The 24262-nt window shown below is 44.0% G+C and overlaps 1 protein-coding gene across 3 annotated transcripts in view; it reads left to right on the top strand.

Moving 5' to 3' along the window:
• Positions 1-3821: 3821 nt before the first annotated feature.
• Positions 3822-24262, top strand: part of TDO2 (tryptophan 2,3-dioxygenase) — a 44218-nt gene continuing 23777 nt past the window's right edge. For 2 of the 3 annotated variants that reach the window (XM_075612684.1, XM_075612678.1), the window contains exons 1-5: positions 3822-3915; positions 4100-4202; positions 8053-8143; positions 21332-21402; positions 23117-23244. In XM_075612684.1, the coding sequence (XP_075468799.1) occupies positions 3881-3915; positions 4100-4202; positions 8053-8143; positions 21332-21402; positions 23117-23244 (428 nt within the window). In that variant the 5' untranslated portion in view covers positions 3822-3880. Of the gene's footprint in view, positions 3916-4099; positions 4203-8052; positions 8144-11488; positions 11557-21331; positions 21403-23116; positions 23245-24262 lie in introns of those variants that run through there. The other variant, XM_075612693.1, reaches the window with a different exon arrangement.

Here is a 24262-nt window from a genome sequence, read left to right as displayed (position 1 = left end):
AACACCTTGATTACCTTAGCGGTAATAGCCTTTAAGGTAATTAAGGGGTTACTAGTGTTTTAACGGTTGGGCATCAGCACTTTATTTCTTCAATGATGGGGAAAATGAAGAGGATGAGGAAGTGGATGACCGTGATCCTGGCAGGGGTAAGTAAGACATTTAGTATTGTAATATGTACTTTATTTTACTGTATAATTGAATGGGAAAAAGTGTTATTAGCCATATGTGGCTACTAGGACATTCGCCCATTCCTGTTGGGGTAGGTGGGTTGGGGGTTTATTATGGGTAGAGGGGATGGGTGAAGTTTGTAGTTACCCTGGGGTGGGTGGTGTGGCCTCCTTGTTGGATATCAGGATGGGGTTAACCCCTTAATTACCTTAGCAGTAGTAACTACTAAAGTAATTAAAGGATTAACCTCTTCCACATCCCTCCCAGGAGGCCTAACCCTCTACCCCGGGGCAACTACAACCTTCACCCACACCCTCTACCTTCAACAAACTGGGTACATCAGTTTAATCCCTTCATTACCTTAGCAGATAGCCACTAAGGTAATGTAGCAGCTTATTAATTATTATTTTAATTACATTGTATTGAAGCACGGGATCTCCAGAGCTGAACAGCATTAATTTCAGCTCTGGGGACACTGTGCTTCCCGATATACTGGCACCCCATCTCAGTCACATGTGCTGTGATGTGGGAGAATTGAACTTGCAGGAGATACCGGCACCCGATACAGAGGCCTCTACCTCGGGTAGCAGGGGGTCCCCAGACCTGAAATTAATGTGATTCAGCCCTGGAAACCCCTGCTTCAGTAATATCTAATTGAAATAAAAACAGCATGATCAGTTTGAACTGCACAGAGAGAGTGGCCGATTCTTTCTCTTACTGCGCAGCTCTTCCAGACTGGTGAGGCCTGGTAGGATTAACACTAAGAGAGTGCCATTAAGAAGCAGAGTCCCCTGCTGTGTTAATCCTGACATGCAATTAGTCGACTGTGGGGAATCCGCAATCTGACTGCGGTAAGACAGCATTTCAGATGCAGTTTCCTTGAGGAAAACTGCTAAATGAATTTGACAGAATCTGTAGCAGTAGGCAGTGTAGAATGATTTTGAGAAATGTATGCAGAAATCTACGTGTTTAGCTGGAAAAGTTTTACCAACTGAATCATGTCACTTCATTTTCCCTAGAATAGAGTTTGCAGATATTGTTTCAACAGATGCCTGGGGTCAGAGTGCACTTCAATGAGTAAATTATTAGCTACTGCTACAGTACATTATATGACTACGTGTGTATATTTACTATTACTATGTACAATGTGCATCATTCACTATTTTCAGGCTAACATTTGACTGATATTGACTTAATGTGCTACAACATGTAGACTTCTGTACATCTTACATTTTTAAATAATAGTCCATTGCAAGTTCCTTGTTTAAAAAGGTCTTGCCAGACATAGTTTGCTCTATAGAAGGGGCCTCATCCTTAGGAAATAATATGGACCACATCGTAAAAATAACTAAGTAAAGACACTTCAAAGTTACTAACATATTTAATAAGATAAAGTGGTCATGGATAATTATAGTGTAACCCCCCACTTTGGGATTACTACTTTCATTGAAGGGGTTAATGTGCCCTACCGGGTTAACTATAGGGATAGCTAGACTGTAACACTCTAGTCATCACCTGGTGCAGAGTAACTAGGCAGAAATCTAGCAACGCCCACATTCTAGAAGGTTTTCAATGATGTCACTGGATAATATATAATTTGCAGAATTCAAGCCACTCCCTCTGTAGGCCTATGGATAGTGATATCAGATCCCAGAAGGAGACAGCTGGGTGATCTCGCTGTATATATCATAAATCCTGTTAGTGTGAAACTATGTGTGTATGGATGAGTAGTAGGATCACCTTTGTTATTTTCTACACAGGGAAGGGTCACAGCTAAGAAAAAGGGCCTCTCTATATGGCCCTGAGGCATATCTTACTCTCAACAGGGGATGGTGAGGTTCTCCATAGGAAGCTTCCTTGTAAGGACCTTGGAGTGCCATCCTGTAGCTACCAGATACCTCTGCACTTAGTGGGTGAGAAACGAAAGAGCTTTTTTAGGGTGATATGGTGTGAAGCCTCAAGCAAGAGGGCACCCTGCCAAAGGCTCCACTGAATAAAGAGCAACGTCAGCTAGGCAATGGTTTGCCATAAATCTAGTGACAACAAGGTAAGTAATGTGCCACTTTGGGGGTGCTTGGTGGGCCCTCAAAGAAGAAATAGAATGACTGTCTATTATGTGAATAAAGAATTTAAAAAAATGTTCATGGTGCCGATTATCATTTATTTTACTGCTTGCCATACCAGCCCTGCATGGACATCAGCACCCTGAGGAAAAGGTAAATAAAGGACACTGATTATCACTTCCACATAATCATCACACTTTGATAGTCTTGTTTTATTGACCAGGGAATGAGGTATTACAATAGTATTCTCAATGCCTTTGTAAACCTGTCCATGTTCCTGCAGCCAGCAATAGTAATCTTGTACAAGATGGTATCTGTAGCTAATTCCACAAAGGTGGACAGTGAGAAATGGGATATACTAAAATCCTCTCCTCATCTGGCTTTAAATTTCCAAAACAGAAAGAAAGCAAGAAAAACTCAAATGAAGATCGACCATATATTCTGAATGTTTCTACCTCCAGATTTTTTTTTCCTTTAAAAAAATACCACACAAAAAACAGTCTAGCATTATATGCAAAAATTAAAGGTACAATGAAACTAAATAATGGTATAACCAAAATAGTTTACAGTAAAGATTATACAGATTGAACAGGTACATTTGTGTCAAAATTAGAAGATAATGCATAGAGAGGTTAATAAAGTTGAGGAGATACTTGTCCCATATTACTGGTGGGGCTTGGTTTTTCAATTGCAGCAGGACCTCTTTCCATTCCAGTGAATACTGGATGGAACTCCTGATTCACACGTCTATTTAATTGAAACGTGGATTATCACAAGATGAGGCCATTATTGCTCACCACTTCACTTTATTTTCAAACGAGTTTTGTCTCCCAAATTAGCATTTCCCAGGTGAGCTGGGATTTTAAGACACCTTTTTCCCTCTCCAAATAATTTGTCCATTCATGTATCATATACAGTACAGCAGGGGTGTGCAAACTTTTTGCCCTGTGCACCCCTGCCTGCTCTCCGCCCCCTTACCTTGTCTCCGGGACCAAATGACGCCACGGGGTCATGTGATGTCACGCTGACAAGGCGACACATCGCATTAAGCTGTCGAAGACAAGATAAGAGAACTTACAGAGGCCTTGCGCGGTCCCCTGGCATTTAATTGAAATGCTTTGGGGAAGAGTGCGGGGCCTCTGTAAGTGCCATGCCCTCCCAGAAATTCTCACACACCCCAGTTTGCGCACCCCTGTTATATACATATATATACATATATATATATATATATATATATGTATATATCAGGGGTGCGCAAACTGGGGTGTGTGGAAATTTCTGGGGGCATGGCACTTACAGAGTATATATATATATATATATATATATATATATATATATATATATATATATATACCTACCAATCTCTCCTCCAGTCACATTTTGTTCTTACATATTTTTCTTAAAATAAAATAGTTTTTTATGAATCTCTCAAACATAGTTTTTGGTTATTTCAGCTCCTAACAGCAAACAGGGACACTTTGAGATAGGTATCTCTCTCTTTGGTTAATAGTTATTGACTTTAGATGGGCAGAAAAGAGAGCAGTAAGGCGATTGGTTTACATAACATGATCAGCAGGTATAAAACCTGAGTAAATATTCCAGTGAGGCCAGTTAAGCTGTATATTCTAGTGAACTACCCAACATAAACAATGAGTGGCTGCCCTTTTATAGGGAGAAAGTACAAGTAAGTAAACTATTTTATAGCTGATAAATAATGGGTTGGGTTATTCATGGAGACAAATATATTGTAGGTGATACAATATTGCGTTGAACTACTTATAATTTTTAGTTGTGATAATATTGTAAACCATGAGTTGTGCTAGTACTGTGTGTTACATGCTTGTCTAACTGGATGACTTATTTTTAAGATTGAATGAACTATCTCTGGAAGATAATACAAATGAAGACGAATCACAAGACGGGATAAATAAAGCAAGCAAAGGTGGACTGATTTATGGTGACTATCTACAAGTAAGTGATAGCAAGTGATGTACTTGATGCTATAAAAACAGGCAAGCTTTCTTCTTTTCACTGATAACTTTTTAAACACAAAATTCAAGCTCAGAAAGACTGCATTGTCCAAAGATGTGCCTACTGTAAATTATGGTGTCTGTGTAACTATATACAGTATCTTTTTAAAGAAGCGGTCCATATGTATGCATTAATAAAATGGAGCAGTCCATTTATAGCATGTATAAAATAGCAGGTAAAAAACATGCTGTAATTAAATAACATATCCGTGCAATCATTTACTTAATTAAACAAGGTTTCAATAACACTTAAAATAACTGTTTACTTGTTTGTACTATATCTTGTGAGAAAGGAATAAAGTGAAACATATTTTTAGTATGGCCTTATGGTTACTCCTTGACTCCTGATGAAGTTAGACCCACTCCCCATCAAATAATTTCTATACTGTACTTGCTCCAATTGCTCTGTGAATAAAAATATACATACTGTACTGCATTTCTCTGTGAACACCAGATTCAAGCAAATCAGCTGTAGCTGCAGTGGCCGTTATTTAAACAAATCACGGTGCCGATTTTGTGTGCTCAGCTGTACTCCACGCGGCATGAACGCGGCCAATCGCCCCAGGCACCCGCATTTATCGCGATTGCTTTGTTTGAATTTCATGGATTCTGTTTCTTTGGGTGCAATGAAATTAATGAATTGCAATGTGTACAGTACTGTGCTACTGTGTCAATTTAAGGTGTTTAAAAAACAGAACTCTAAAATGCCATTTTCTGCACACGCCGCACTCGCGTCTTAAGGCGGTAAGTTTGGAAGACATCCCACGTCATGACATCGGTATTCCGATGTACACAATGCTTGAAGTGTTCGAAAACCGGCCGCTGCAGCTGTATTTCATTACTTTGCAAACAAAGAACAATATGCCTCTGTTTTTGAGGGCTGGCAAAAATACACTTGATAAAGATTGTTAAAACTCTCCAAAGAATTTATTTACCATGGAAAAAATACCTACACGTGTCAAATTACTATTATTATTATTATTTAAAAACAGGCTTCAATAAGATGATTTAATCTTTTAAACATGCCGCTATGCTTAGATCACTTTTGTGCTTGAAGAAATTATCCCTATAATTGCGGATAAAAATATACATCAGCATTTCAGGAACTAGATTTTATAATGCTATTCCATAAGAAACCTTAACACCATTTAAGCATTAGAACTCAGGTGTCTAAGGAAATAGCACCACTTAGTAAACATGATCCATAGGGTTTGGAAAGCTTGTCTACACAGTGATATAAGAACTCTCTTGTGTTTTTTTTTTTTTTTTTTTAAAGGTACCATAACCGATGACAAACACAAACTTTCAGTGAGAGAGTATACATACTGTATCTATCACAGTCCATATTTTGCAGGCATCAATATAGATACAGTATCTCACTGAATACAATACATACTGCTCACTACAGTATATCAGTTATTATTTAGGTGAACTCCATTGGCTTCATTTCACCAATTAGCTTAAAATGTATTTGAGTAAATATTCAGCATTTCTGATGGAGATAAAGATCAAGAAGGTTAAGGTTACATATAGGGGTGAACTGATTTAGAAGAAAGAACATACAGTACATTAATATTTCCAGGTCAATTCTGAAATCTCCAAAAGAAAGGAAATTGAATATGAGGTGTAAATTAAAATTGATTCATGATTATATTAGAGATAGATCACACAGGGCTACAATTTACTGAACATAATGCAAAGTAAATACTGATGCAGCAACGAGTATCCGAACACTTGCCTTTGAAAATCTGGGGCAATCTCCCAGTAATGCTGCAACATTTCTGTGACATTTCGGCAAAGCAGCCCATCGGATTAACACAGCGGGGGTCCCTGGCAGTCTCATTCAGTTTGAATGGGACTGCCAGGGACCCCCATTGTGTTAAACCAATGGGCCATTCCTCTGTTTGCCGAAATGTCACAGAAATGTTGCAGCATTACAGGGAGATTGCCCCAGATTTTCAAAGGCAAGTGTTCGGATACTCGTTGCTGCATCAGTATAAACTACTGTAACAGAAATAAGATACATAGGACAGGTGGCTACTATATGAGAACCTGTACACAACCACACATTTACAAAACCAGTTAGGTACGTTCTATTTAAGCCATTGATTGCCATATTTTGTTTGTGCATTTGTCCATAAATTACATTTGTTAAGTCTTGTGTAATCTTTATTCCAAATGCTGATGTTTATATAGTATATATTTGTATTACAAATACTGCTGGTGCAAATCTATTTAACGAACCACATATGGGATTCATGATAACAGTTGTGCTGCTACATTTTTATATTACAGTATTTTTTCTGTTACATTGATTTTTATTATTCAAGAATAAATATGACTTGCACCATTGGTTGTAAAAATAATCATGCAACCTATCGTAAAAGAGCTTATCACCATTTTGCCCCACATGATTAAATGCAATCCTCCACAATATATTACAAATCACCAGGTTTTATTCCAGTGTAACTAATAGTCCAGTGTGTGTGTGTGTGTGTGTGTGTGTGTGTGTGTGTGTGTGTGTGTGTGTGTGTGTGTGTGTGTGTGTGTGTGTGTGTATGTATGTATGTATATATATGTATATATATATATATAAGTATATATATATATATATATATATATATATATATAGTGCCAACCATGTTCTCAGTGCTTCACAAAGGTAATATAGTACAGGGAATTATAATAATACAATAAGAGCAGAAAAGTCAGACAATAGGAAAGGAAATTCCTGCCACGGAGAGCTTACAATCTAAGTGACATGTTGAGAGAGTTACAGAGACAGAAAGTGAGGGAAAACATGCAGTGGATCGCAGTGCTTGGCCACAATGGTTGGTAGGAGTGAATGTGGGTGTGGGACAGTAGCCACGAGTGCAGGCTAATTAAATGCTTCATTTAAGGATGTGAGTTTTAAGGTTGGTCTGTGTTAAGTTAGATGAGTTGACACCATTAGCAGGGAAAGAGGTGGCAGGGAGGCATGGGTGAGATCAGGTGTGTATATGGCTTGGTCCAAAATTAGGGAAGATACTCCAGAAGCAAGAAGGAGGGGTAGAGAGGGAGGAGGTGAATAGAGGTTTAGGCAGGCACTTTTTATTGATGGGTGTAGAAGTTGTTGACATAGAGGTGTGTAAATGGGCTCAGGCATAGGTGGGGAGTGGAGGCAAAGTTGGAGAGAATGGAATAGTTTACACAAGAGTGAGAAAACCGCAAACAGAAAAAGCAATAGGGAGGGCATAATGAGATGCAGGGAGAGAGGTTGGAGGAGATAGTTCCCAGGTATTGGAGGATAAGAAGAGTATGAGTTGAAAGAGAAGATGTATAAATCAGGCCTGGAAGGGCAGTGTAGCACTGAATATTAAGCAGCAACTTAGAAACTGAGTCTATAGATGTGTATAAATCGTCACAGCATTTAGAAAGTAATGTTCTCACTGTTGCAGGGTTGTTGTTGTTGAAGTGCAGAGTCTAACTTCTAACTCCAATATTAACTCCACAGACACGTCATATATGACACGTAAGATGTTACACAGCGAAGATAGACTAACTTAAATACTCTAAACAGATTCACATGACTAATAATTAAGGGAGGGTTTGTGCCTATTCAGCTCAGACAGACATAACACAAAGATGTTAATTAGATAAGTGTGGTTCCAGCAATTAATTGATTAAATTATATAAAGGTTTTAAGCTACCTTATATTTATAACTGACCACAGAGAATAAATTAATTCTGAATACATCGCTAGATTAATAGATAATAACACAGTGAAAAAATATTTGTGTTTATTTTTTCAGCTAGATAAAGTGCTGGACGCTCAAGAACTACAAAGTCAAAAGAAGGGAAATAAAATCCATGATGAACACCTTTTTATTGTCACTCATCAAGGTAAGTTTCACGAAGTATAACAAATGTGTTGGAGATCAAATATTAAAGTGCAGCGAATATTAATGAGTCTCCTTTGTTTTTAGTAGATAAATGAGCATTGTTGATTTTACCAATATTTACTCAATTGCTGCCTTTACAAAGTGCCATATACAACGCTGGAAATATAATAAAACTACAGCTCAACCCCATTATAACACTGTGCTTTGGGTCCAAAGAATCACATCGCGATATAAGCGGATCATGTTAGAAATAATGTACAATTGTATGCATTGTACAATAAAGTATTTAAGACACCAATCATCGTGTTGTAAAGTATTCATAAATAAGGAAAAATGGGAGCCACACTTGTATCGCATTATAAGCAGATTTGCGTTGTAATGGATCGCGTTATAACGGGATTAAGCTGTACTTTGATTTATTGGGTGTATTGCAGAATGGGTCACTTTTGCACAAAATCTCCCATAGAAGTCAACAGGAGTTTCTGCCCTGATTGACACTGTGGCAGATTAATGAATTTTCACAAATCACTTAAAACAAAATCAATTAAATCAATTAAAAACATAGATTGTACGTTTTTTGGTACATTGTTCTCGTTCTCTTACTATGTAGTTTTATGTTTTTTTGTGCACTTGTCCATACACCATATACTTTTCACCATGACTGTACAAGGAAACTTTCATGCCTGCACACCCAAATGTATATTTTTAGGTACCTCCCTTTTCAAGGTATACACTAAAGTCTTTCAGCCAGAAATTTGTAGTGCAAACTTATAGTGATAATAAGTGTATTTGTGATAATTAAAACAAAGCTTACATAGGGGAATCTTTCGGATACAAATCAGCATGTTGTATAAAAATCAAATAGATCTAAATCTGTCAGGACTGTTAGAGAAAATGGGGAAAAAGAAAAGGAAAAAAACACAATAGTGTGATATCATCAAAAATAGAATATTGTATTGAAGAAAAATAGTGGTAATATGGGGAGTGGGGAGAGGCGGGGATAAGCTCAAGCTACTGTCTATAGAACGGTGCCAGGGGTAGAAGGGTCAAGTAAAGGAACCCCTATGAACAAGCACTCATGAAGTAATGAATATAGATTTAAAAAATGACTTTATTAGTGTATACGGGTAAAACAAGTGAAGAGCTAAACACATAACACACTTAAAAAAGTATTAAACCGACCACCTTACAGTTATAATGGTGAACTAGTAAGAGTGGTAAATCAAGGAGCTATGGGTAACTGGCACCTATAAAGAATCGTCAAATCAAGAAATAAATGGTGCCTCAGTGTGGTGTGTAGGTATAAGAGAATCTAGTGTCTGTCAGTATCGTATTAGACAGTCACACACTTTTCCCTCCACTTCTGATAGAATTGTCACTCGTTGAGAGTACTAGGAATGGTTAGGGTTAAATAGCAGGTAAGTTATGCATCAAACAAACGTGCTAAATGTAGCCTAATATAGTCAGTATTAAAGGTAGGAAGTACTCAAATATATGGAGTAGACAACAATTTAAAATGGTCCTTCAAAGCAACGCAGGATAAAAAGTACACAATGCTGAAAAATAGGCTACTGTGTAGCTGGGAGAATAAGGCTGTGAATAGGGAGCCTTTAGTACATAGTTAGACTGTTTCCACATGAGGTCTCCCTCTAGGCAGACTGACAGTAATCAACGCTTCAGAATGCCCAAGCCTGATGAGTGCAGGAACAAATAAAGATAATTTTATGCTGAGTAGCTGCTCACTATGACCATCTAATCCACACTATTCACAAAAGTCGCAGACCTTTAGCGACTTACCTGAGGCATCTCTATATTAATTACAATACCTTTTAATACTACTGTCCACACTAGTATATATCCATGGACTAGATAGCCTCTTCTACTCACTAACGCTGTCCTCAGAGGATCCAGAGTAGCAGTTCATTATATATCTTTATTTGTTCCTGCACTCATCAGGCTTGGGCATTCTGAAGCGTTGATTACTGTCAGTCTGCCTAGAGGGAGACCTCATGTGGAAACAGTCTAACTATGTACTAAAGGCTCCCTATTCACAGCCTTATTCTCCCAGCTACACAGTAGCCTATTTTTCAGCATTGTGTACTTTTTATCCTGCGTTGCTTTGAAGGACCATTTTAAATTGTTGTCTACTCCATATATTTGAGTACTTCCTACCATTAATACTGACTATATTAGGATACATTTAGCACGTTTGCTTGATGCATAACTTACCTGCTATTTAACCCTAGCCATTCCTAGTACTCTCAACGAGTGACAATTCTATCAGAAGTGGTGGGAAAAGTGTGTGACTGTCTAATACGATACTGACAGACACTAGATTCTCTTATACCTACACACCACACTGAGGCACCATTTATTTCTTGATTGACGATTCTTTATAGGTGCCAGTTACCCATAGCTCCTTGACTTACCACTCTTACTAGTTCACCATTATAACTGTAAGGTGGTCGGTTTAATACTTTTTTAAGTGTGTTATGTGTTTAGCTCTTCACTTGTTTTACCCGTATACACTAATAAAGGTCACTTTTTTAAATCTATATTCATTACTTCATGAATGCTTGTTCATAGGGGTTCCTTTACTTGTCTAGGCAAGTGTAATTGTTTGTCTCATTGAAGAAAAATAGCAACACAAACATAGAATAAATATAAGCCTAAAGATGCTGTCTCTCAGGACAGGTGTAGATTCATAACTCTCCTGGCTTGTAAGTGTGGATGATGGTCAGAGTTCTCGGAAGTTGCTGACTTCAAGTCAGAGTTAGCAGCAGTTTTCCTTGCCGGTCCTGTGTCTGTTGGTGCTTAGACACAGCTTCTTGTGCCTTGCTCCGCTCTGTGACATCAGCGCGTCAAGTCACTCGGGACCCGGATGGATTTACTAATCCCTGAGGAAGCTCATTTAATGAGTGAAACACATTGGATTGGTGCCAACGTTTTTCCAGGTCTGCAGTGTTCTCCAGCCTATGCACTTTCTGGTCTCTCCTCCTGCAGCAAATTGAGGGAAATCCATCCGGGTCCCGAGTGACGCGACGTGCTGATGTCGCGGAGCAAGGTGGAAGAAGCTGTGTCTAAGCACAGACAGACACAAGACCGGCAAGGCAAAGTGCTGCTAACTCTGATATGGTCAGCAACTTCCGAGGACTCTGACCATCATCCACACTTACAAGCCAGGAGAGTTTGGAATCTACACCTCTCATGAGAGACAGCATCTCAAGGCTTATATTTATTCTATGTTTGTGAGTTGCCATTTTTCTTCAATACAATAGTCTATTTTTTATGGTATCACACTATTGTGTTTTTTTCCCTTTTTCTTTTTCCCCATTTTCTCTTACAGCCCTGGCAGATTTAGATCTACTTGATTTCTAAACCACATGCTGATTTGGATCCGAAAAGTTCCCCCATGTAAGCTTTGTTTTAATTATCGCGAATACACTTATTATCACTACAGGTTTGTTTGCGCTACAAATTCCTGGCTTTATTTCACTTTTTTAGACAAAAGGAACTTTGTCTATTTAAGAGCTGCATTCAACACTGTTTATATCATTTCGATTTTTTTTTATATCACTTGCACTTTTCAGATAATTAATTTGTGCTCATTTACATTCACTCCACTAAAGTCTTTCAGCTACAAAACCAGTGCCAAAAAAATGCCATATTTATCAAATAACAAAACACCCATTGCAAGCAATTGGATTTGTTCCTGATGTAGCCAGGTCCCCCTCGCGCACTCGCCCCCTCCTTTGTCCCCCTCGCGCACTCACCCCTTCTTCCCCGTTGCGCGCGTGGTTGCGGCCGGTTGCTAGGGAAGCGGTCGGGCGGTTGCCGGGGACGCGAGCGGCGAGCAGGCCGGTTGCCGGGGACGCGATCGGGCCGTCGCTAAGGCCGCGATCGCGTTGCCACCGGCCCGGCGGCTAGCAGAGCAGGGCGCCGCCATGACAGTGAGCTCGCGCATGCGCAGGAGGCCGCTAGCGCGGGAGGCCCCAGATAGCTCGCGCATGCGCGAGAATAGGCTGCCAGCCCCCAGGGTGCTTAGGGGCAGAGACACCTGACGCCAGGGAGCCAATCAGAAGGCCAGATTCCCCTGCTAGCAAGGGGATACATTTCGCGGGGTTTTGCAGCTACGCAGTCACTCAGGATCCGGACCAGCTAGGGGTAAGAGGTGGGTGCAGGGGTCAGTGACCCTCTGCATAGGCCAGCAGCCCCCAAGGTCCCAGTTAGGTCCTGAGTCACCTAATAGCTTGTGGAGCTTAGGGACAGGCCCTAGATAGGGACACTGCCCCATTATTTGATCAAGTAGTCAGGGACACAGAGCGGAAGCCGTGCGGCCCTGCGAGGTGGGTTCTGGGCTCAGAACACCACCAAAGACTCTAACACAAGGAGAGACATTGTTCGCGCTGGACTTTCAACCCACGCGGTGTGGAGGACGACGTCGGATCGTGCGGATTGATATCGCGGTACCCGTGGCTGGAGCCCGGGCAGGTAACCGGCAACTCACGTGCACCAACCAGGCCTATCACCAAACATAGTGGCTGCGCAGTCACACACACACATGTACAGTGGTATTTGACTCTGGGAGTACGAGACATTTGGGTGGGGGTTACTGGACACAGGGTGGGGTCACATTGTGGGTGGTAGCGTCCGCCGTGACGCCTAGAGGTGGTAGCGTCCGCCGTGACGCCTAGAGGTGGTAGCGTCCGCCGTGACGCCTGGTGTGGTTAGTGTCCGCCGTGACACCCAGTGTGGTTAGCATCCGCCGTGGCGCATGTTGATTTGTGTTGATATATGTTGCTATGCAGTAAAGTCAGTCCTGTTTTACATTCATTCGCTTTGTGTGGTTGTTTCCTGTGAGGGCCTCCTCCCACTCCGTTGGGATCCCTCCCAGGTGGAGGCGTTGCACCTAGAGATGTATGAGATGTATGTACCCCAGGTTCCCCAAGGCGGAAGCTCAGCCCTCCTGTGAGCCAACAGGTAATGCACCACACCTGAGTAACTTTGCATGTTCCTACACTTCCACAGTATTATCTGCGAGTGGGTGGGGGAACACCCGTTACATTTGGAGGCGCTGCTGAGATCCAGTCCTGGGGTGCCCTGTTCCAAAAATTTTTTCTAAATTGCCCGATTCATATTTTTATCATGTCCGTGCCGTCACCGCAGGATGTCCATGCCTGGGCCTTAGCGCACCAAGTATCCCCAAGACGTGCGGTTGCAGTGACCGGGGTAGCAATGGATACAGAATTATCTACAGTGCGCACACAAGTAAGAAGTTGCCCGGGGTTGGCCACCGCCCGGGTGATAGACTATAAACTGGATATTGCTGGCCGGGGGATCACCTGTCTCCTGTACACCATGAGTGACATATGCTTAGAAACGGCCCCCAAGGTATTAAACCTACCCGAGCCCTCCGCAGAGGACTGCCGCATGATCTACGCTGACTCTCAATCTCCTGAAGAAGCGTCCACTAGTACTGGATTACACCCGAGCCAACGAGTGACCAGTACGCCTCACCGAGTGGACCCCCCTAGGGTCTCTTTCACCCCAAGCGGATTAGGAGGTACCGCCAGCTGGGCACGGAGCCCGCTCATCCCACCCAACCCTGATGAACGGTCTGGCGGGACCCCAACCATGCCTAGCATAGGAACGGGGAGCCGTAGTCAGGCCCTTAGTGGGAATCTTGACGTGAACACTATAGTCTCCCAACTAACAGAAGCTGTAACCATTTCGACGCAAGCACAGAACTACCGGAAACTCAAGGCCTTCTCTGGGATTCTGCCGACGCCCACGGGAGAAGAGGGGATCGAGGCATGGAGGGACCATACGCTTCAAATCATAGAGGAGTGGTCGTGTTCTGAAGCCAGCAAGAGACAAAGACTGGTCGAGTGCCTCCGAGGCCCCGCCGCTCGGTTAGTGCGAGCGCACCGGAGCGTGGAAGGAGAAGTTACTGCCCAGGAACTAGTGGAAATGCTAATTAAATCCTTTGCCAGAAAAGACGACGAAGATGAGCTACTGGCTCAATTCAAAGCCCTCCGACAACGTGAAGGACAAGATTTATCTGCCTTCGTTTGTGACCTACAGCTGTCCCTGGGCACCCTCCTGGACAAGCATATCATTTCCGCGGCCGAAGCAGACCGATACCGGTTCAGACAGCTACTCAAGGGGTCGTTGCCTGATCACAACATAGCTATAATGATGCGGGCCGCCCCGATCGCAGCAGTATCCCCTAAGTACGGGGAACTAATGGACTACATAAGAGACCATGAAGTGCAGCGCCATTTCCATGAATCAAAGAAATCCAAAACTACCCCCAAGAATGACCCTGTGGCCCCCTCGGCCCCAAAGAGTAAGAAACCTTCCACACCAGAGGAGGAAACGACCCCCAAGTCGTCTGTTCGGGAAAGTCGTAGTTCTGAGCGGTCCTCATCCACGCATAAGAGTCGTCCGGACCGCCGTGAGGTATCTTGCTACAACTGCGGGAAGAAGGGCCACATCTCGTACTATTGTCCGGAGAAGGAGGACCAACCGGAAGAAAAACCTCCCGACCGAAGAAGCACAGCCCGATCGATGGTATGCCGAGCCCAGACCGTCGGGCCTGAGGTGAACACCCCTCAGGGAACCACGGATTATCCGGCTGACGCTGGCCCCAGTGAGGACGCCTCCCCCGGTGAAGCTTGCAGTCAAGTGGGCCCCGCGGCCATCGTGCCCGTGGTAATAGAAGGGATATACGCCTCGGCCCTATTGGACACCGGGTCACAAGTGACCATAATATATCGCAAGTTCTATGACCAGCACCTTCAACACTGCCCGCTGAGGCCGGCCGAACATATGAAGGTTAGGGGATTGAGTAATGAAGACTACCCCATCGATGGGATTGCAAGGGTCCAGCTGGACATACTCCAACTGAACACCGGCAAGAAGCACCCTATGCAGGTAGCGGCCATGGTATGCCCGGAGCCCCACGACCATTGTAAATACCCCATCATCTTGGGAACCAATGCGGACATAGTGCAAGCTATAATTCGAGCTTACTTGAAAGAGACCAACGAGCTGCCGCTGGCCGATTCGCTCCTAGACCCCGTCTTACGAGAGGAGTGCCATCGGGTGTATGCCTTGGAGCGTCATGGGGACCTCTACAATCGTCAACGAGGACTGACGACCATATTACCAGGGGGAGTGCAAAAGATGGCCATCTGGTGTTGTTATCCTGACCGAGACCAGAACGACCAACTGTTCTCGCTGGAGAGTGAGCCTGAAGAAGAAGAGGTTCAGCGAGGTTATAGAGTACTACCCGAAGTAAGGGAATGGACAGCTAAGATCCCTATTCGAAGCCACATGTATGTGCAGAATCTCTCCCCCTTTCCGATGGAGTTTGATGTCGACCAGAAGTTGGGATGCATATATCCGGTCAGCCGGGTGGGAGCCACGCCTCAGGTGAAGGCGGCGACCGCGCACGAGCGGATAGTCGATCTGGACTTCAATTTCGGCGAGTCGACGCTGTCCACAGAGTGGAAGGAGCGGTTGACCACCCAGTTGCTGCAACGACGACATGTGTTCTCCACGAGCGAGATGGATGTGGGGTGCAGCCGCAGTGCCCAACATACCATTCGGATGAGTGATGCCACTCCATTCCGGGAACGTTCTCGTCGCCTTGCCCCTCGGGATGTGGACGATGTGAGGAACGCCATACAAGACATGGAAACCGCTGGGATTGTGACGGAATCACGAGGACCTTACGCGTCGCCCATAGTGGTGGTGCGGAAAAAGAACGGGTCCATACGACTGTGTATCGACTACCGAACCCTGAACAATCGCACGATTCCGGATCAGTACAACCTTCCGCGCATTGAAGAGATCCTGAATGCGCTGAATGGGAGTCACTGGTTTAGCGTTCTTGATCTCCGATCAGGATACTATCAGGTGCCCATGACACCGGAAGACCAGGAAAAAACAGCTTTCGTCTGCCCCCTGGGATTCTATCAATTCACCCGTATGCCCCAAGGTATATGTGGGGCGCCTGCTACGTTCCAAAGACTGATGGAAAAGACTATCGGAGACATGATTCCCCGGGAGTGTCTGGTTTACCTGGATGACATTATTGTCTTCGGGAGGACCTTAGAAGAACACGAGGAGAGGCTGCTGAAGGTGATAGATCGTCTTGGTCAAGAAGGGTTGAAGCTATCACTCGACAAGTGTAGGTTTTGTCACACCTCGGTGACCTACGTGGGACACATCGTGTCTGCCCAGGGGATTGCTACTGATCCAGCCAAGGTAGAAGCTGTGGTGAACTGGCCACGTCCCGATAATGTCACGGAACTGCGGTCCTTCCTCGGTTTCTGCGGGTACTACCGTCGGTTCGTGGAGGGGTACTCTAGTCGAGCTAAACCCCTGAACAATTTGCTAAAGATATACCCTGAAGATACTGGGAGAAAGGCCACGTCGGCCCGGCAACCGTTTGGCGATAAGTGGACGCCTGAGTGTGAACGGGCCTTCCTGAACTTGAAGAAAAGTCTGACAGAAGCACCAGTGCTGGCCTATGCTGATCCAGAACAACCGTATGTCCTGCATGTGGATGCCAGCCTCAATGGGCTGGGTGCTGTCCTGCATCAGAAGCACCCCGAAGGTCTTCGGCCTGTAGCCTACGTCAGCCGCAGTCTGACACCCAGTGAGCAGAGATACCCCGTCCACAAGTTGGAGTTTCTGGCTCTCAAGTGGGCGATCACCGAGAAGCTCCACGACTACTTGTACGGTGTCGCCTTCGAGGTAAGGACGGATAACAATCCCCTCACGTACATCAATACGTCGGCCAAATTAGATGCAGCCGGCCACAGATGGCAGGCCGCCCTCAGTAACTACCGCTTCTCCTTGAAGTATAAGCCGGGGCCATTGAATATTGGGGCGGACGCCCTCTCCCGAAGGCCAGGACTACTCGCTACCCCCGATGACGAGGAATGGGAAGAACTTCCCGGCCCCGGAGTGCGGGCTATGTGTAAAACTGCAGCCATAGTTAATGACCAAGTGGCCTTCTCCGAGTTACGAGTGGCCGACTCCTTGGGATGCCAGTCGCAGGCTGTCCCCGCCGCCTACTGCGACCCAAAAGGGATGCACCTCACGCATGACAAGGTGTTCCGGTGGAAAGATCTGGTAGACTACCAAATTCGAGATCCGGTTGCTAGTATCATCAGGCACGCCGTTGAAAAGAGGAACTCAGCCATTCTGAAACGTGCGCCCAATGACTTGGTGGCCTTGCTCATGCGAGAATGGGACAAATTTGAAATCGACAATGACTTGCTCTATCGGGTGGTGCAATACCACAACCACCCGGATAGGAGACAACTAGTCCTACCTAAGAACTTACAATACCTGGTGTTGAAGTCCCTACACGATGAACACGGGCATCTCGGTGTAGAGAAGACTTTTGGGCTAGTCCGAGACCGGTTCTTCTGGCCCAAGATGCGGGAAGCGGTGGAACGACACTGCCGCCGTTGTGTCCGGTGTGTTCAACGCAAGACGTTGCCTACCAGAGCAGCTTCTATGGCCCATCTGAAGAGTTCTGGTCCAATGGACTTGGTGTGTATGGACTTTTTATGTATCGAACCTGATAGCCGAGGTATCGGTAACGTGCTGGTCATCACGGACCATTACACCCGATATGCCCAGGCCTTCCCCACAAAAGACCAGAAGGCTATCACGGTCGCGAAAGTGCTATGGGAAAAGTTCTTCGTCCATTACGGTCTTCCAAACCGACTCCACTCTGACCAAGGGCGAGATTTTGAGAGTACTCTAATCCGAGAATTACTTAAAATGCTGAATGTCGCCAAATCCCGGACGACGCCGTACCACCCCGAAGGAGATGCCTTGCCCGAACGATTCAACAGAACCCTGCTGGACATGCTTGGAACTCTGAAGGGAACGCAGAAAACAGAATGGAGTCGTCACGTAGAAACGTTGGTACACGCGTACAACTGTACTCGCCATGAGTCCACTGGGTTCTCCCCGTACTTCCTCATGTTTGGGCGGGAGGCAAGACTTCCCGTGGATGTGCGTCTTCGAGTCTCAACGGATGGGATACACAATGCTACCCATTTCAAGTATGTGCAAAGGCTAAAGGACAGTTTGCAGCGAGCTTACCAACAGGCTGAGAAGTCTACAGCTAAACTGAATGCTGGCAATAAGAGACGATACGACAACAAAGTCAAGTATCGAGAGTTACGTCCTGGGGACGCTGTGTTACTTCGTAATTTGGGAGTCCCCGGAAAACATAAACTGGCAGACCGATGGAGAGATGGCGTATATGAGGTAGAGTCACAGATGCCCGGCCTCCCGGTCTATCGCATTAAAGACACAGACGGCCGGGTAAAGGTTTGGCATCGTAATCACCTCCTCCCTATCCCCCAAGTGGGAGACGAAGAAGAAGAAATACAGGCCACACCGCTCAACGGTGAGTCCGATCTATCAGAGGTGGGTCAAGAGACTGTAAATAACGAGACCCACTCTGAAACTCCTGAAGACCCTATGGAGGGACCCTCTCAAAGGGACTATTCCACAGAAGGGGCATCTCCCGGAGGAGCTACGGGTAAGGGGCCCCGTAGGCCAATGCCTACTAAGGTGGCACCAACAGGCCAGCCTTTGGATCCACAGAGCCCGTGCTTTGTGCCTAACAGAGACTGTTCAGAGACATTTCTCCCCTCAAGGGAAGAGGCTGAGCCTCAGGACTGTACTTATTACTCACCAGAGGGAGTTGCTGAAGAACAACTCCGTAGGAGCCAAAGGGCCAGGTACCCTCCAACTCGGGTAACCTATGATCAAATAGGGGCACCCCATTATGAGGCTCAGCAGTGGTCTCGGAGCAAAATCCAATCCGTGATTGTGATGCTCACAGAATTGTGTAACCTTGTTTAAAGTTAATGCAATGTGCTAAGTTGTATTCGTACCAGATGCATTTTTATTATATAACGTTGTGTATAGTAGTAAGTTATGTGGTCCAAGCGGGGACATTGGAGTTTCACCAGGGGGAGGATGTAGCCAGGTCCCCCTCGCGCACTCGCCCCCTCCTTTGTCCCCCTCGCGCACTCACCCCTTCTTCCCCGTTGCGCGCGTGGTTGCGGCCGGTTGCTAGGGAAGCGGTCGGGCGGTTGCCGGGGACGCGAGCGGCGAGCAGGCCGGTTGCCGGGGACGCGATCGGGCCGTCGCTAAGGCCGCGATCGCGTTGCCACCGGCCCGGCGGCTAGCAGAGCAGGGCGCCGCCATGACAGTGAGCTCGCGCATGCGCAGGAGGCCGCTAGCGCGGGAGGCCCCAGATAGCTCGCGCATGCGCGAGAATAGGCTGCCAGCCCCCAGGGTGCTTAGGGGCAGAGACACCTGACGCCAGGGAGCCAATCAGAAGGCCAGATTCCCCTGCTAGCAAGGGGATACATTTCGCGGGGTTTTGCAGCTACGCAGTCACTCAGGATCCGGACCAGCTAGGGGTAAGAGGTGGGTGCAGGGGTCAGTGACCCTCTGCATAGGCCAGCAGCCCCCAAGGTCCCAGTTAGGTCCTGAGTCACCTAATAGCTTGTGGAGCTTAGGGACAGGCCCTAGATAGGGACACTGCCCCATTATTTGATCAAGTAGTCAGGGACACAGAGCGGAAGCCGTGCGGCCCTGCGAGGTGGGTTCTGGGCTCAGAACACCACCAAAGACTCTAACACAAGGAGAGACATTGTTCGCGCTGGACTTTCAACCCACGCGGTGTGGAGGACGACGTCGGATCGTGCGGATTGATATCGCGGTACCCGTGGCTGGAGCCCGGGCAGGTAACCGGCAACTCACGTGCACCAACCAGGCCTATCACCAAACATAGTGGCTGCGCAGTCACACACACACATGTACAGTGGTATTTGACTCTGGGAGTACGAGACATTTGGGTGGGGGTTACTGGACACAGGGTGGGGTCACATTGTGGGTGGTAGCGTCCGCCGTGACGCCTAGAGGTGGTAGCGTCCGCCGTGACGCCTAGAGGTGGTAGCGTCCGCCGTGACGCCTGGTGTGGTTAGTGTCCGCCGTGACACCCAGTGTGGTTAGCATCCGCCGTGGCGCATGTTGATTTGTGTTGATATATGTTGCTATGCAGTAAAGTCAGTCCTGTTTTACATTCATTCGCTTTGTGTGGTTGTTTCCTGTGAGGGCCTCCTCCCACTCCGTTGGGATCCCTCCCAGGTGGAGGCATTGCACCTAGAGATGTATGAGATGTATGTACCCCAGGTTCCCCAAGGCGGAAGCTCAGCCCTCCTGTGAGCCAACAGGTAATGCACCACACCTGAGTAACTTTGCATGTTCCTACACTTCCACAGTATTATCTGCGAGTGGGTGGGGGAACACCCGTTACACTTAGATAAAACTGGTTTTATAGCCTGAAGACCTTAGTAAATAATCTCGTTAAGATTTGTCTTCATCAAGCAGTCTGGTTAGTACTTAACCATGAACTCATTCAGAATTAGTAGCCTATTAGCAGTTTGATTTATTAAACTGGAAGCAAGCTTGATCCAATTAGGGGTTTGCATCAAAGTCTCTTGGTTGCCCAACTGGGCAGCGAATAGTATTAGATGTACTGTGCAATAGTGAAGAAAATAAGCTCTATCGCTTTCAAGTGATCTTTTTCCTTTGGTTAATCCATTTTTTCACCACTTTTAGTTCCACATTTGTAGTCTGGAGACTGATACATAGCTCTTAATAAGGCTACAATAGACTATATTTTCTTTCTCTCCTCTCCTGCAAAAACCATATTTCAGGGTCTGGATGGGAGTAAAGCCATCTTTTGGGTATGCGTTAACTGCAGGGAAAATAATGTTCGTTACTGATTTTAATAACGACACGTTATGAGCCCTGAGTTAATGGACCTCTGTGAATCTGGGCCAATATGAAAAACAAATGCAGGAAACTACATTTTAGAGTAGAGGTGCTAAGACTACGGCCATTTGCAGGGGATAAGTGTATTTAGAGTCACTTCAAAGGGAATAGTATGTGCAAAACTATTTGCAAAGTAGAAATTATACATTTATGGGTAATCTTAATGAAGCTCTACTACAGTATGTGAAGATGGGGTTAGATTATTAGTACATGGACAAATATATAATTTCTAACATTTAATGACTTTTCTTCATAAAGTGATTAACATAATATTAAGAAATGTTTTCTTTAACTGCAGCGTATGAATTGTGGTTTAAGCAGATTCTATGGGAATTAGACTCTGTTCGCGAAATCTTTCAAAATGGACATGTGAGTAAAATATATACGTATATATTTAAAATATACAGGTTTGACAAAGTGACTCGTCTAACATAGCAATTTTTTTCAGAACAATAGAAAATTTGTTTTAAAAGTGTAAACATTTCTAAGAAATTACTGGAATAAAAGCTTCTGAATGAACTACAGATGCAGCATGACACACAATGCGTCACTGGGAGCAGCCGCATTATAAATGGATTAGACATACGCAAACATTGGGTGGGGCTACCGTGCAATTGCTGTTAACGAGAGAAGAGAGAAAAAACTGGTGCGCTGATGGAATAGACCCTAGGAGTGGTTATTCTACAAAATGAGTTGTATGAATAAACATATATATATATATCGTATAGGAGACCTAACACTAAAATGAAAAAAAAAAAAAATATATATGAAAAATGTACAGATATAAATACAAATGTAAACAATAAAGATTTAACACAACAATGTGTGTGACATGAACCAATAGAAGTTTGTCAATGGGTATGGTGACAGCCTGATAATGTGTAAACAGTCCAATGCTTGTTAATATCCTTACCAATTGCAAAAAAAACAAATGCTGCCTTGTAGTTTCTAAGGATAACCAACCCTTAGTGTGGGGGATGTATCAAAAGAAAAAAAAGAAGAAAAAAGAAACAAAGAAGTAAAAAGAAAAAAAGGTGCAATGGGTTTAGCAAACGAATGGTTATTTATATGGTATTGCAAAAAAGATCAAATGAAAATGCACAGTACAAATAAAACAATGTGTGAATGGGTGAAGAGTCCTTCACCTAGCAGGCAAAACTTTCGATTTTTATTACAGTTCACCCATTCACACATTGTTTTATTTGTACTGTGCATTTTCATTTTATCTTTTTTGCAATACCATATAAATAACCATTCGTTTGCTAAACCGTTGCGCCTTTTTTTCATTTTTCTTTTTTTCTTTTGATACCGTGCAATTGCACCTGCTAGCTCGTGCCAGTGGGGGCAATACTGCCTGCTACATCTGCACTTGCAGTATTTTACTTGACATCCCCACTAATCTTTGAACCCAAACTGTTTGCTCTTGTCTTCACCTCTGCTGCAATAAGTAGGTGATGGTATAATGTAATATCTAGGCTCAACAAAATGCAATTAGGCAGTAAATGGTGGTTACATGAGTCAAAAAAAATATTGTCTGACCATATAATGTTACTTAGGGAAGTCTATGTTAAAAACAACACAAAAGGCCTGATTTAACATTGACAATATAAAATCAGGCCCATGGTCTGAGAACTCATTTACATTGGAATTTAGCAACATTTTATTGTAATATCAGAATCATTTAATGCAATAATCCTTAGATATGTAAACCATAGTAAAACCATGTACTACACGTTTTCAATACTGCTACCCCATTCACAATGAAAGTGTAATGATCATACTAATCGTTAAAAAAGTAACTAGTGTGACCAGTAAGTTATTTATTTTGCTCGGTTTACAGTATGTACGGCACACAGGAAGTGACCATGCCCCAAAAATCATGATATCATCGCTAGTGGTACAGATCACTGTATATCATTACCATAATGTATCCAAGATTCATGAATGTTTTTTAAGGGGGGCATTGCAAAGTCTCTCCCCAGATGATTACCAGATCTTACAAATGTAACATTAAATGTTATTTGTATTGAAAAATATAATGGACTCATGAAGCAAATAAAGAAATTGAGGTTGTTTTTTTTAGGTGAGAGATGAAAGGAACATGCTCAAGATTGTGACTCGAATTCACCGTATTTCCATAATCCTTAAATTATTGGTAGAGCAGTTCTCGGTTCTAGAAACAATGACCCCTTTGGACTTTTTTGAGTTCAGGTAAGTTTTCTAGGATTTATCATCATGTAGACATTATAGATTTATGGCCCATATTTACTTATATGGTGCTGTGCCATAACACATCCTACACCAATTCAAGTAAATATGTTTTATGTAGGAAAGTGGCTTATTGCCCAGAATTTAATAGATACAGGCTTATAACTTTAAATATATAATGATAGAAAAATATTCATACATTACTAACCACAGGCATCTTAAAACAAATATGATCATCTAGAATTGAAATTGAACTCTATTAAAACATAATTCTCATATCACATTAAGAAACAAAGATGCATATAATATTGTCTCCAAGTTGCACACAGATGTTTAATCATAATCAAAGGGCCAGATCCATAAAGCTCTGCTATGTGACATTATCCTACAAAAAGTTAATGTCAACTCAATAAAATATTTTTAAACAAATTGAAAAAAACAAACAAAAACAGTGCACTTCCAGGGATTGGGAAAAGAAGAGTATTCTAGTAGCATCATAAATCATCTCGCTGGGCCTGTTACGCCACCGTTTTTTTCAGTGTATTTACAGTACCATGGTATTCAGAAGGCCTTCATGAAGGCTACTAAAATAGGCCTCTTTCCCGACCCCAAACTTATGAGGATCGGTGATGTGATATTCACCTCTGTCAAAAGGTCTCACCAGTGGATCTGCAGCGATCTGGCCCAGCTGCATAGAGAGCTGCAGAGAGAGAGCCACCTTTCCCTGTGCATAACTCGCCAGCGACCGCAGGGTTTTAATAAAAAATATATCACTAGTGTATGTGAGCAGGGGGTCTCCAGAGCAGAAATGCATTGATTTCTGGTCCGGGGACCTCCTGCTTCCCGAGATACAGGCCCTGTTATGGGGTGCCGTTATCTCCTATGTATCTCATGTCACATGACCGTGGGATTTAAATGCATAGGAGATACCGGAACCCCATAATGGGGCCTGTATCTCGGGAAGCAGGTGGTCCCTGGACCTCAAATCAATGCGGTGCTGCTCCGGAGATCCCTGCTCATC

The sequence above is a fragment of the Ascaphus truei genome, chromosome 1 (genome assembly GCF_040206685.1).
Source record: "Ascaphus truei isolate aAscTru1 chromosome 1, aAscTru1.hap1, whole genome shotgun sequence".
Taxonomy (NCBI): Eukaryota; Metazoa; Chordata; class Amphibia; order Anura; family Ascaphidae; genus Ascaphus; species Ascaphus truei.
Note: the sequence above shows the minus strand (reverse complement) of the source record. Positions and strands in the feature narration are given on the sequence as shown.